This window comes from Mixophyes fleayi, chromosome 1 (assembly GCF_038048845.1).
Source record: "Mixophyes fleayi isolate aMixFle1 chromosome 1, aMixFle1.hap1, whole genome shotgun sequence".
In the NCBI taxonomy this organism is placed as follows: Eukaryota; Metazoa; Chordata; class Amphibia; order Anura; family Limnodynastidae; genus Mixophyes; species Mixophyes fleayi.
Genome location: NC_134402.1, coordinates 29,194,587 through 29,208,208, shown reverse-complemented (window position 1 = coordinate 29,208,208; position 13,622 = coordinate 29,194,587). Strand labels below are relative to the sequence as shown.

Sequence of the window (13,622 nt, the reverse complement as noted above, 5' to 3'; positions counted from 1 at the left end):
AAACCCCCTTGGTTTGCCTATGCTGTAGGTACCCACACAGTTACAGGTGGGAATCTAGCAGGAATTACCTCCCTACCAGCATCTTACTTGACATGAGGGGACTCCACCTCTGCTGCAATATTACTCTGCATTTGGGGCATTTAAACTGCCTGGATTAGTGGAGACTTAAGTCAACATAGAGTTCACCTTTAAACTAGTGTCACTGCCATACTGTACAACCATTGACCGCCCCTTAGGGATCTGCCGGTGCTTGTCCATAAACATCAACATGGAAAGTGGTCAGTAAACCGAAGTCAGAAACTCCAAATACTGGGAATAGAGGCGAGTATGTGGTGCAGGATGGGATCTGTAGACAAATCAATCAGGTACTGCATCAACTATTTACATAGCTAGGACTGGGTTAGTCCAACTCTCTTTTCTCCGTGCTGTCGCACATATTGGAATTGCAGATGAGGGCAGCTAATGATTAAGGCTGCAGGTGGAGACTATAAAACGTCTTTCTGCATAAACAGATCTATCCTGACAACTGAGCAAAAATATTCAACGCAAGAACTGTAAAATTCTATTGCCGTTCCGTGGATATATATCTCATGTACTCCTCCGTACACTTCTGTGAATCAGATTAATTGCACTCTAGAAATGTAACAAGCGATTCTTCTCCAGAGAGCAATGTTAAGTGCAGTAAAGGTAGAGCGAAGTGAGAAGCCAGAGAAATATGGTCAATGCAGGAATGTCAATATTCAGCAGGGACTGTAGCGGGGGAAGAGGTAAATAAAGAGGAAATGCTCAGCGACATTAAATGAACAGTCTGCACAGTAAGGAGATCTATTGATTATTTTACTTTTACTGAAGTCATTTGTGAATAATGGTGTACTTTACTAGGTAACTGCCGGCGCACTGAGTTAACACTGAATAGCTGATGGTATCTCTTTCTGGGCGATAGTCAGTGTGTACACATTTGGTATTGAAAGCTAAGGAAATAAAAATAGCCAAGTTCTCTGCGCTGGCCGTAAACCGTCTGAATTTCCATTTGGGGAACGCTTGTGCTCCTTGTGTGATTACTATTTGTAAAGCCTGCACAGCACCGCAGGTGAGGACTTGCCAATCATTTTTAAAGATTCAGTTCACGTCGCTCTAACTGTTCAGGGAAACCCTTTATAATCTAAATTGGTGCTCCTGTGGTCTGTCCGCTTTCATTTACAGAGCAAAGCTAGAAAAATGTTAACTGAAGGGCAAATGCGTCTTCTCGGGTGAGCGTTTAAAGGGGAAGAGTCAGGTTGTTTGTATCTTTTCTTTGTTTAAACCTAGAAAGGTCCCTCTTATGTGGCTTTAGAACCAGAACGACAGGGAAGATCATAAAAGAATATTGCCAGTATCATGTTGGAGGAGAGTGTTAAGTTAATGATATGAAAGTGGCAGATAACTATAGTTATCGATCACAAAAAATAGGGCAAAAGGATAAAATTACTACAACTTTTAAAAAGGAAAAGTGGAGGTGTTGCCCACAGCAGCCAATCAGTTCCTAGTTACCATTTATCTAGTGCTAGTATTCTAGAACATGATAGCTAAAATCTGATTGGTTGTTAAGGGCAACATCTCCACTTTACTTTTTAGAAATTTTAGTTAATCTACCCCATAGTCCGTCCAGGGGGAAAAAAAAGTTGGAACTATGGTTTGTAAAGAAAAAAAAAGCACTGATCTATCAAAACTTGTCCTAACTAACTTTACACACTATTTTTAAATCCATTTTTTCTTAAACCTTTTCAGTGATTATAGATATAGACACAATTCACCCTATAAACCCACATTATACTCACCTTTCCCAGTATTCAAACATTTAGGTGTTTCTGCAGAGTGGAATTGGCTGAGCTCTCTTCCACAAAGCAATGGACTCCACTAACAACGCACCCACATCAGACCGGATGCTTCATTTGAATAGCCTCACTCTGCAAAACAGAGTCTCATTTTCTTCCTGGGACGGCTGAAGTAGATACAGTCCACAATTTGAGAGGAAACACTATTACTCGGCCCAACTTCTCCCAGCGGCTATTGTAAACTTTGCTCCAGCCAACCACCACCACTTTGGTGAAAAACCAGCAGCACCTGCACACAATGCATAGGCAAACCGAGGTTGGGGGGGGGGGGTTCCTAGTGCCTGGAAACCCCCCTCCAAGCCTGGGGCACTGTATAATTGAGTTGGCTGGACCCTGCCCCTGCAGTACACACTGCTCTGCTTGAAAAGGGAGAGCTCCGTGCACTTAACAGTAGTGCACGCAGCATTGCCCATGTATATTATGGGGATAGTAAGAGTTGGAGAGCAGCCAAGCACTGTCTAATTTTATAGCCACGCCCCCCATGCATGCTGGTCACGCCCACTGGTGGCGTGGTGTGGAAACCCCCCTCTACAAAACCTGCGTTTGCCCCTGCAATGAGGGGCTAAACATGCCCAAAGAGGATTTTAAACATCGAAAGAGGTTACCACTGATAACTTAAGACAAATATTTATTTGCTCTAAATAAATGTATTGTTACACCCTTCATAATATAGTGATTCACGCCTACTCTTCTCGTAAATCTTGCACGGAGAGTAAATTTAAGGGTTTATCAACTGTTGATTCATATGTGCCTACATTCCTTGTACATTTGGGACATTAGGGTGAATATCTGTTGTATGGAGCCTATTGGGAGTATAAATTGGAACAGACACATTTGGGCTAATCTATGTGCAGGATTTACAGACTTCTCACAATACATTACCACTACTAATCCATCAATTTACCCACATTTACCTCTTATTTGGGCCTAGCTCAGGTGGGTAAATAAAAATGACTGACACACGTCACGTGTAGCCAAGCATGGATATCCTTAAAATCTGGACTGTTGGGTGGCGGGGACAGGAGTTGGGAAACGCTGAACGAGATGACTAGGGTAGAGGATAAACAAAATAAAATATTAAGTATTAATAATAAAATCTTTAAGTTTTATTGCACGCATATAATACTCCTGACAGGTCTTCTTTAAAGCTTCTATACCATGAAAATATTTTTTTGATTTTTCTTCAGAAAGTATCTTTTCACCCCACCTAAAACAAATCCATGTTATAAATGTAATAAGAGTTTAAAATAGTCAAATGTATTTTGGAAAATGTGGAAAAATGTGATTATTTTTTTTTAGTAAATATGTGATCCAGGAGGTGGCGCTATAAGGAAACTTATTTTTGCTACTGGTATCAGCAGTATAATGGAATTTCCCATGTAAGTGGAGGGGTGGTCTGCAAACAGTGCAATGACAGTTCTCATACACTCTAACACTACACAATGGTCTGCTCCAGTGTTCCCACAGAGGTAACAATTGCAGTAAACACAGAGTAAATGAGGTAAAAATACGAAAGGACATTAATACAGTGTATATAGTAAGTCTACACACCATTATTGCAGGGTTTTGTGATATAAAGCCTGAAATTAAGATAAATCATGTCAGCCCTCATTCCTTAATGTGACCCTGTAACCAAGAAAATTCATGTGAAAAATAGACAATTTATAGGAAAAAAGTGGTGAAAAAAACCCACAAAAAAAACCCTACAATACCTGGGTTCCATAAGTGTGCACAACCCTAAACTAATGCTGTAGAAGATTTTATTACAGCAGTGAGTCTCTAAACTTCGCACACTTGGTGCTAGATTTACTAATCTGTGGGTTTGGAAAAGTGGAGATGTTGCCTATAACAACCAATCAGATTCTAGCTGTCATTTATTTAGTGCATTCTTCAGAACAGTTAGAATCTGATCGGTTACTATAGGCAACATCTCCACTTTTCCAAACCCACAGTTTAGTAAATATACCTCTTGGACTTTACAATTCTATCCCACTTTTCCCTCCAAATTGGGAGGGGTGACTGCTGTGCACAGCCCTCTTTAGGTCATTCCACGGGGTTTCAATGCGGTTGAGGTCTGCTTTGACTGGGCAATTCCAAAGACTTTGATCTTCCTCCTTTGATGCCATTCTTTGGTGGACTTGGATGTGCGGTTGGGTTCGTTATCATGTTGGACGGTGACGTTCCTCTTCATCGTCAGCGGACAGAGGTCAGCAGGTTTCATGCCAAAATATATCAATATTTGAAGCAGTTCATTATGCCCCCTGTCCCCGAGAAGCAGCCCCACTGCATGATGCTACCACTACCGGATTACACAGCAGGTATGGTGTTCTGAGTGATTGAGCTGTGTTGTCTTTGAGCCAAACACATCTTTTAGAATTAGGGCCAAAAAGCACATCCTTTGTCAAATCGGACTACAAGACATGGTTTGGGGTAATTGAATGTATTCTTTTGCAAAATTAAGACTGACTTGGAAGTTCTTTATAGTGAGAAATGGCTTCCGTCTTGCTACCTTACCCCATAGCCCACACGGGTGCAGAATACTGGAAATTGTGGTCAAATGCAGGGAATGATCAGTTCCTGGAGGTCCTTTAATGTGACCTCTTGGTAGCCGCCACGATTAGTTTTCTTTTTGTCCGGTGATCAACTTTGGAGGGATGTCCTGATCTTGGCAATGTCCCTGTAGTATCATCATCAACATTTATATAGCGCCAGCAAATTCCGTAGCGCTTTACAACTGGAAACAAACATTAATAAAACAATACTGGGTAATACATACAGAGAGGTAAGAGAACCCTGCTCGCAAGCTTACAATAAACGTCCCTTTAGTATCACATTTCCTCCACTTAATGATGATAGTCTTCAGTGTTCCAGGGTACATGTGATGCCTTTGAAGTTCTTGTATACCTCTCTCCTGATTGGTACCTCCTTGCAACAATGAAATCCTGAAGCTGTTTTGAAAGCTCCTGGAGGACCACGACTATCCCAGTAGAATGCAACCAAGATAACTGCCAGGAAATCCACCAGGAACAGCCTATATTTGGGGTTAATCACAATAACTTTCATTGCTGGCAGATGTACAGTTACAGACCCGTTATGAAAGGGTGTATTGTAGATTTTTTTTTTTTGCTTTTACCTAAAAAAATCCCCCAAACAATTATTTGTTTATTACTTGACTTTAGTTGGTTCTAATATCCCATTTATGGTGGAAAAAGGTCTGACATGATCTACCTTGAGTTCAAGCGTCACATCACAAACCCCTGCAATTTCGCTAAGGGAGTGTAGACTGTTTGTATGCACTCTGTATCAAAACCTGTGTATTACTGATTTGCCATTTAGCTTTTGCCCTGTAGAGGAGATACCTTTTCAATCGGCATAGTAAATATGTAACTCTGGTTCTTCAGCTTCATCAAAGTCCAATCCCAACAACCTCTGCCAGTTACAGGCTGGAACGACATGGCGGGAGGTCTAGTTCAATAGATGAAGAGTGACAAGTTTACCCTGAGAGATGTATGAAACGTCCGACAATAACCACACTCTTCTTTCCCCGACTCTTATAACAATGACCCACAAACAGATAATCCAAAAGATCTGCAAGTATGTTTTTCCGTTCTGTAACTAGTGTTGGACTACTCATCGTCAATGAGCTAGTAATGCAACCAATTACAGCTGAAGATGATATATAAAGAAGTCTACAGTTCAGGATGTCAAACACTGTATTCATTACAATGATGTAGGTTTATGGTGGAAGTTGGGTGATTGAGTGCTCTGAAAGGGCCAGTGGGCTTAAAATTGGAATGGATCCAATAAGTATAGAAAACTGTTATTAATTGAACAGAACTTTGATGCTGTATATAATCTGGTTAGCGATCACCTAATACAATCAGTCATAATAAGTGATTAGTTGTCTTTTATTTAAAAGGTAATTCCACCCAAATGTAAATCTAAGTTTTGGATAAAATATCCTAAGTAAAACCAGGTCCCAAATAGATTACTTACCTGGAGTACGACGTTGATGTGATCCATCGGGTCCCCCCCAACGTTGCCCGTTTTTGCCAGCTTGCCCCCGATGCAGTGTTATCGATGGACAACAGGCTGCCCTTATAAGACCAGGACGTCAGTAGCAAGGATATTGCCAGAATTATGTACATTGTTGTTTTTATATTTTATATACAATTTACAGTGTTATCTACTGATTTTTACAAATATAGATATCTTCTAATTGGGACACAGATTCATTTTAAATGAGACACGGGGCTCATGGTTACTTTATCAATAGTCGTTACTGGAACCAAAAGTAGTTGCCGACATTTTATGAACCCCATAAAACATGCCGCTTTCAGAGCACTCTCGGCTGTCATCTGTTTCTGTCTCACCTGGTGGCCCCATTCTTCTAGTACCTACAGGGATCAGAGTGCCCACATCAGACCCAGCAGGGAGTGGCAAAAGGAGGTTATGGGCCAGGGGAGGGTCTTGCTGGGGGAAAATACTCCATGTTGAGCCCTGTAATGATTATAGTGGCTGATCGGAATTAGTATGTTTCAAATTAGGGTTCCAAAAATCCGTCCAGGTCCCTCCCTTCGAACACATTCAGTCAGTCAATGCCGGTCACTACGGGCTAAATGTAAGAAAATAAATTAGACGTAAACTTTGTGGTACACTGTTTGCACCATTGTGCCGATGCCAAGACTGCAGTGAAGTACAGTTCATGGCTCGATAATGTTGGCCTCAAATATTATTATTCTAATTCCAAAATCTACACGTTAAAAAAGCAAAACATTCACTTTGTGGAATAATGTGCTTAAGAACAATAATAAAAAAAAAAATCTTATTTGAGGACTAAATGGGTTATATTACTGTTTTAAAACAGACATGAAGACATTGAAACGACCATCAATGCTTAATACACCATCCAGAAAATATCCACAAATAATATATAAAGTCTGTTTTTATTTTCTGCCTTATGTTATTAATCTGTCCTTTGCTCAAATGTATTTCAATCCAGACAACAGTTTGACACTTTTAATCTGACCTGCGGACAAGACACAGTGATCACAAGCGGTTTATAATCCAGGCAACAAATGGTGCGTAGAGTTACAATCTAATGCCGGATTCTGCACCAACTGCAATTAAAAACTTGGCGAAGCTCCAGACTGATATTAGTTTTTCGCCACCTATATGTTATTTGCATACATTAAAATTCACACACAAAACAAAAACAATATTCTATTAACGGGTTTCAAATTTACATATTGTTTTTATTAGCTAATTACACCAACATGCAAAAAAAAATAAAAATAAGCAGTAAATACAAATGTCTACAGCACTGTTTCCTAAAGACTGTAAAGGACTAAAATGTTTGTTGCTTGAGTATTTATGAAGATGAACCTTGCGCTACTAAAATAGGAACTGTGGCTTTTCCTCATGGCTCATGGTTAGCTTTTAAAACATATTAGAGAGAGTCAGACTGCTCCCCGGGGAACTGTAGAGATCCGACACAGAAAGGATTGTAGTACGAGTTTCCATGTGAGTACATTCTGAAAGCTAAGGATAAGGCCGTGAAACTGATATGATCCCAAGACCTATAACACAGAACTAATGAAACCCTTATAGACTTACTACTCCAGGGATCAGCAAACCGCTGAATGTTCCTGTAGTAGTAAAGAGCTAGGAAGTAAATAATTCTTAGACATGAGAAGTTTTCCGAAGCATCAGTCTTGACTAACGTTACAAAAAATGCTTACAATCAAAAATGATTTATTATTGTCAAGTACAAATTATTGTTGTTATGTTTTTGCACTTCAAGATGGAATTTGGTGAGTGTTGTTGTTGCTTGTTTTATAATCTTTGGTCGCAAGAGACAATAAATGCAACCACTGAACAGGGCCGACGCCGCCCCCCGTCTGCCGGTTGTGCGTGTGATACTGTTGTCTGCCGAAGAGGCCTCTGTCTTCTCTTCAGCAGTGATTGGAGGCACGTTCGCGGGAGGGTCTACATGATGTAGACCTTCTCGGCTTGGGAGAAGTTGAAGACTTCTTTGGTTCTTGGACAAATGACTTTGTCTTCTTGGCGAATAGAGAGAAGAGACTGGGTTATAAAAGGGGAAAAAAGAAAGAAATTATTAGGAGAGTTAAGAGTTTGCCAGATACATACACTGTAGAAAAACATTGTCAATAATTAGGATTATTCTATGAAAGGTGGGGTACATTTTTTTTTTAGACTCCATTAAAAATACACCACTTCCAACTTCAGTTGGACATAAGGACCACACCGTAAGTAAATGAGCAAAAGTTGGCAAAAAAAATCATTTTTCCCACTCTAGCAAATTAAAAATTAAAATCATGGAAATCACGTAAGGTGGGCAAGTAAAATAATTTTTGGCTGTACAAAAAAAAAAAGTAAAAAAGACCCAAAAAGCTTTAAAAACCCACAAAAATTATATTGCTTTATTCTTTCGATGTATTATTTCACTACACATTTATAACGCCCCGCCTAACTTAATTTTGTAGGTAATAATACACAGTTTAGGGGAACGTCAGCTAAGAAGGAAATATAACATAATGTAAGAGGAGGTTGATGTGTCTCTACTTCTCAGACTCCGAATACCGTTTATTACACAGGCAGAATTAAACGTGTTCTCATGTATCCATCTCAGCATAGATCTTTCTCAAGACCTATATAGTACAACAGTTGTTGGCATAATTACTGCCTTACCTGATGGGTTGAAATAAGCCTACACTATCTGTATCTCACAACGAGTGCTAGCTTCTCGGTCCCTGCATATAGATCTTTACCAGTTCTGTCATATCACTACAAGTCTTGTACTCACTACCGGGGCAATCTGATCTTAAGATGCCCAAAACAAAAGAAGAAACCTTGATGCATAGACTTTGTGGATTACATAGTCTCATGATACAAACCTATACCATTACCTCCTGGAGTATTAAACACAATGGAAGAAGAGGTACTCACATTGTACCCATACACATATCCATTGGGGAGCATCATGGGAGGGTTGTTTTCATTCATAACGTCTCCTGAAATCTTGCAGACCAGCCTGGAGTTGGCGCAGTGGGCCATTGGAAGCGGCTGGGCCAGTTTATTCAGGGATTTGCTGCACACCGGACAGTCAGGGTTTTTGGAAGTCCCGTCCTCTTTGTAGCACTGTCTGTTTGGGATGTGGGTCAAGGAGATAGAACGGTTTATTGGTGCTTTATGTAGAGATTGGGTAGAATAGGCCAAGCCCGGGAGTATCTGTGGCACCAAAACCTGGAAACTCCTGAAATGCCTGGAAGAACCTCAGGTAGTGAGAGGTGATCATTTATATGATCCTGTGATTTTACTCTGACATTACACAGCGTCCATGAGGTTCACTACAGGCGGCAATACCAACGGGCGACCTAAAGTGATCTCCTTATGTCCCTCATACAGTGGTTTTTACATTCCTTGCAGTGCCTCCACAATGGGAGCCAGGTGCCGACATGAAGGAGGAGCCACCGCCAGCTCCTTACATGTAAAGCCGCCGGCTGCCGCTCCTCCATGCCGGAGATAGTCTGGGTGGAAGGCGTCAGGCTATGATGATGTCAGAGCCAGGAGCCACACTCCCAGTTGGACACAGAAGAGCAGAAGAGAATAATGGTAAAGGTTTGGAAACGCCCTTATATCCACCCAAAACGGACATAAGGTTTTGTTTTTATACAGTGGTGACAGCACATTCTGATGATTAAATAATTAAATGACCTTATTTTACCTTCCTTACTGTCACGGAAGCAGTAAGGGTGTACTTACCTTAGTCTATAATTAATGTTGACGTGACATTACAATGGTGTCCATGTCCATAGCCAATCAGTCACAAACCTCACTTATACCAAATACATATTGAACTTACTCGAAAACGCTGCCAGATCCCCCCACAAAAGCACTATGTGCATTTTGACAGTAAGTACAATATTATCTTCCAAGCTTAGTGGCTACAAACAACTTGTGTGGGCCTGTGCCTGGGATAGAAATAAAGCTGTAGACATCTCGGCAAGAAGAAGAGGCCTTTGTAGTGTATGAAGGATACGGTGTTTTGATGGCAGAAAGGCCAGCTTGAAGAGTAATAGTAAAAACAGAGTTATTCCCCAGTTGATGTAGTCTATAGTTGTCATATCGGAACTGTTGGATGAGCATGCGCCATCGGGCAGGGTCCAAGAGATCCTGTGCAGAAAGAGAGGGGGTTGTTAAAGGTCTTTACTTAATCACGACACAAATGCTTATCAGCCCTATGATGATACAGGAAACATGCCCCAAACTTGGCTGCCCTCACTGTGTGTTTGATGGGTATAATTTATATACTGCATACTGGAAGAGGCAGAACCATTCTATTAGTCATTAGTCACCAGAGCTTCTTCCAGGGCAAATCAATGAACAAGTCTTCCAAGGCTCAAAGTATTATTTCTTATTTTAAACAGCAATTTCAGAACAGATGACCAAACAATGAATCCATTCTCTGCTCAGGCGATCTTCAGCCCAATACATCAGGACACCTATGTTTATTCTTAAACTAGCCTAGGCTTGATGTGAAAACAGATCAGGACATATAGTAGTTTAGTAGGTATTTTTTGAAAGACTAGTAACCATTACAAACCATAGCACATATGTTAGAATTAAAGGAATACGTGGTCAAGTGCACGGTCATCTGATTTTAACTATTAAGATGTGATTCATTATTATACTACAGTGTAGCCTTTTACTCTTTGCCCAGCATATATACATCCTTAAATGGCTGTTATCTGGGACAACTGAAAATAGAACAGAAGGCGAGAGGTTCAATGGTACTGTTAATGGGCCATCCACCGACATATTAATAAGCAAAGAACAATCACAAAACGTTTGTGTAAAAATGACAGTGAGAGATCTGGCTGTGTAATTCTCCCTGTAGCCTTGGGTGATTGTTATTTTTATTTATTAATACATGAATGAAATATCCTTTGATCATGAAGTCTCCTGTTTTACGGTCTTTAGAAATACTACAATTCAAGTATTGTCAGGTTCGGTGGCCATATTTATTCAGGCACTTTGGGACTATTACTTGGGACAAATTGTATATCTCTCTACTTGGCTGTGTGTTTGTTGTATCTTAATGTAAAATAAAAGGTAAAAAAATAAAAAAGATTCTATATATGTATCTGCACATTCCAAATTATTTTGATTATTATATTTATATGGTTTGAGTACACCTCACACCTGCTCCCCCACATCTATATTCCAAACTCCAAGCAGAGCGGAGACTTGAGGGGTACCTAGGAAATGGCTCTGCTCACATGTCCTGGCTGGGGAACAGGGAGGTTCTGTGTGGGTCCTTACAGGGTCATTAAACTGGTGATCTGCTGCTATCACAGCTCCTATCTGATCTGTCATTGTGAGCTGCAGGGCCTGTGTGAGAGGGCCCGAGTCGTTAAGGAGAGCAAAGCATAAAAAATGAGTAACTTTGCAGCTGGGCAATACCATGTTGTATTGGAGGGGGGGGGGGGGGGGGGCTAAATTTAAAATGTGAGGACAGATTTATAGTTTGTGTAGGGCATGTCCTAGATCAACTTTAAATTTCAGTGTAACATAATGCTATCAAGTGTTTGTGTGCGACATGAAAAAACAGCCAGAATTGAACTTGTGTGCAAAATAATAAACTAATTTGCACCCTTTGCATTGTAACATGGTTTGTCCAGGAGCAAACTTACTCTTTTTTTTTTTCTTTGCTCTCCTTAATGACTTCTTTCTAGTGCACTAGTTTCCCTCTGCTTAGTAAAAATTCCCCTGAAGCAACCCATAGTCTCTCCAGCACTTGTGGTACTACAAGTCCCTGCCATGTACAGGCCACATGAGGATATCTATAATCCCAGTACCTGCTCTATAGAGCATGGTGATACAGTACATGGTGCTCAGTGCCTTCTATGTGCACACTTTAGCTTGGACTAGCCATACATTTATAAGGTTATATTGAGTTTCTCCCCCCTATGCTGGCTTGGTGATCAGGCACCTTTAATCTCAGTCAGTTTCTCCTGGACACAGACCAGAGCACACCTACCTTATAAGGAGAGATGTGAGTGTCTGAAGGAAAGGCCAACATCCCCATCACTTGTCGTACTTCATCCAACTGGCTGCCTTCAGCCTGGCTAAAGTGCTTCCTCGCATGTCTAGAAGAGAGAAGTCATTACAGTAACACATTTCTTGCTGAATTCCCTCATCATAATGTGCATCAGAAAGAAGAACCACCATTTACACTCAACCTTTAAACAACAACCAAAACGTTCATTAAGGTTATCTACATTTTTCATTGCTGCCTGGACTAAAAGGTAAAGATGTATTACATATTTCCTCTCTTCATCACAAACATTTACAGCCGCCCCCACACATTTGGGACACTGTGTAAAGTGGTTCTGACACAGGCCATAGCAGTCATTTATCAGTATATCTGTCTATACACTTATCTGTAGTATGTACAGAGCATTGGGTTACCTAGGATACTGGTAGGCATATAATGCAAGATCTACTTTCTGAATTGTCCTATAGCATTAAAGGACCTGGACAATCCAACCTAAGAGCCAGATGGATATTTCAGGAGCTGAGGAAGAGCTGTATCTATTAAGATCTAGCCAAATCAATCCAAAATCATGGGCGCCACCAGCAAATGCTTAGACCTTACGGCTACCGGCTCTTGGTACTATTCCACTCCGCTTACATGCAAGTAGCTTCAAACCCTGATCCGCTGTATATCTTATGGTCAATGTTTCTTCTAGTAAGGCCAGCTTGGACACTTCCCTAATTAAAAAGGTACCATAGAGATTAGGCAAGAGATTATGTATTACATGTAAGCCCCATGAGGCCACTGCGGCTGGAACAAGTGTGATTACAGAGGACTATGGTAGAAGTGTCCGCTGTACACACATGGGAGACAGCATGTACTACACCAGTTTCATAACTACAGTGCAGGAGTACAGAATACATGTACTACTGGTATGTAGAGAATAGACAGGCTGCATTTTCATTAATGAATTGGTTCAGCCCACAAAACTGCTGCCTCCAGTGTGTTCTGGTGAGGAGTACAATTAAATATTATTTATATATAAACTCAGCTTGCAAAAGCAATAACTAAATCTACCTATCTGTAAACTTTCTACCGCGCAGTCTCCGCAGCCTATAATGGGCGCATCAGGCTTTTAATTTTGATCTTTAACGTACAGCAAAGTACTGGCTGTCCCAATGTACAATTAAGAAAAGGCTCACACCAGGACCAGCCACTCAGGATTTCTTTACCCTGTTGATGAACGGCGGTCGCCCTTCAAGGAGGATTTTCGTATTACTGCCGTTAATAATTTGTGTAGATTGGAAAAACAAAACTCCTGCACAGAGCAGTAATCACACTGTTTATTAATTATAGCAAAACAACTCTTTAATGGCATCTTTATTTGCAGCAGACTGGAAGGGAAATAACGGAGGTAATAGAAACGCTCTGGGTAGCAGTTTGACACAGCGAGAGGAGAAGACAAATAGGCCACGTTACTGATGAAGCGGGACAGACAAGAAGCGGTTCCTTATACTCCATTTGTTAAGAGGGCGTAACGTCCGCGCGTCAAGATAAAAGGAAACAGTAGTCGTTCACAGAAACCAAATTGCTACTAAGTACGGAATATAAATTGTGACTAAACTCTCAGCATCCATTTATGTAATACTTTATGACTGGGATTTGGGAATTTTGGCTTGGAAAGTTTA

At 40.7% G+C, this 13,622-nt stretch overlaps 1 protein-coding gene across 1 annotated transcript in view; it reads right to left on the bottom strand.

Moving 5' to 3' along the window:
• Positions 1-7,095: 7,095 nt before the first annotated feature.
• MAEA (macrophage erythroblast attacher, E3 ubiquitin ligase) overlaps positions 7,096-13,622 on the bottom strand; it is a 69,006-nt gene continuing 62,479 nt past the window's right edge. The window contains exons 6-9 of the mRNA XM_075194142.1: positions 11,938-12,046; positions 9,937-10,070; positions 8,844-9,039; positions 7,096-7,958 (exon numbers count right to left, since the gene is read on the bottom strand). Of these exons, the coding sequence (XP_075050243.1) occupies positions 7,863-7,958; positions 8,844-9,039; positions 9,937-10,070; positions 11,938-12,046 (535 nt within the window). The 3' untranslated portion in view covers positions 7,096-7,862. The remainder of the gene's footprint in view (positions 7,959-8,843; positions 9,040-9,936; positions 10,071-11,937; positions 12,047-13,622) is intronic.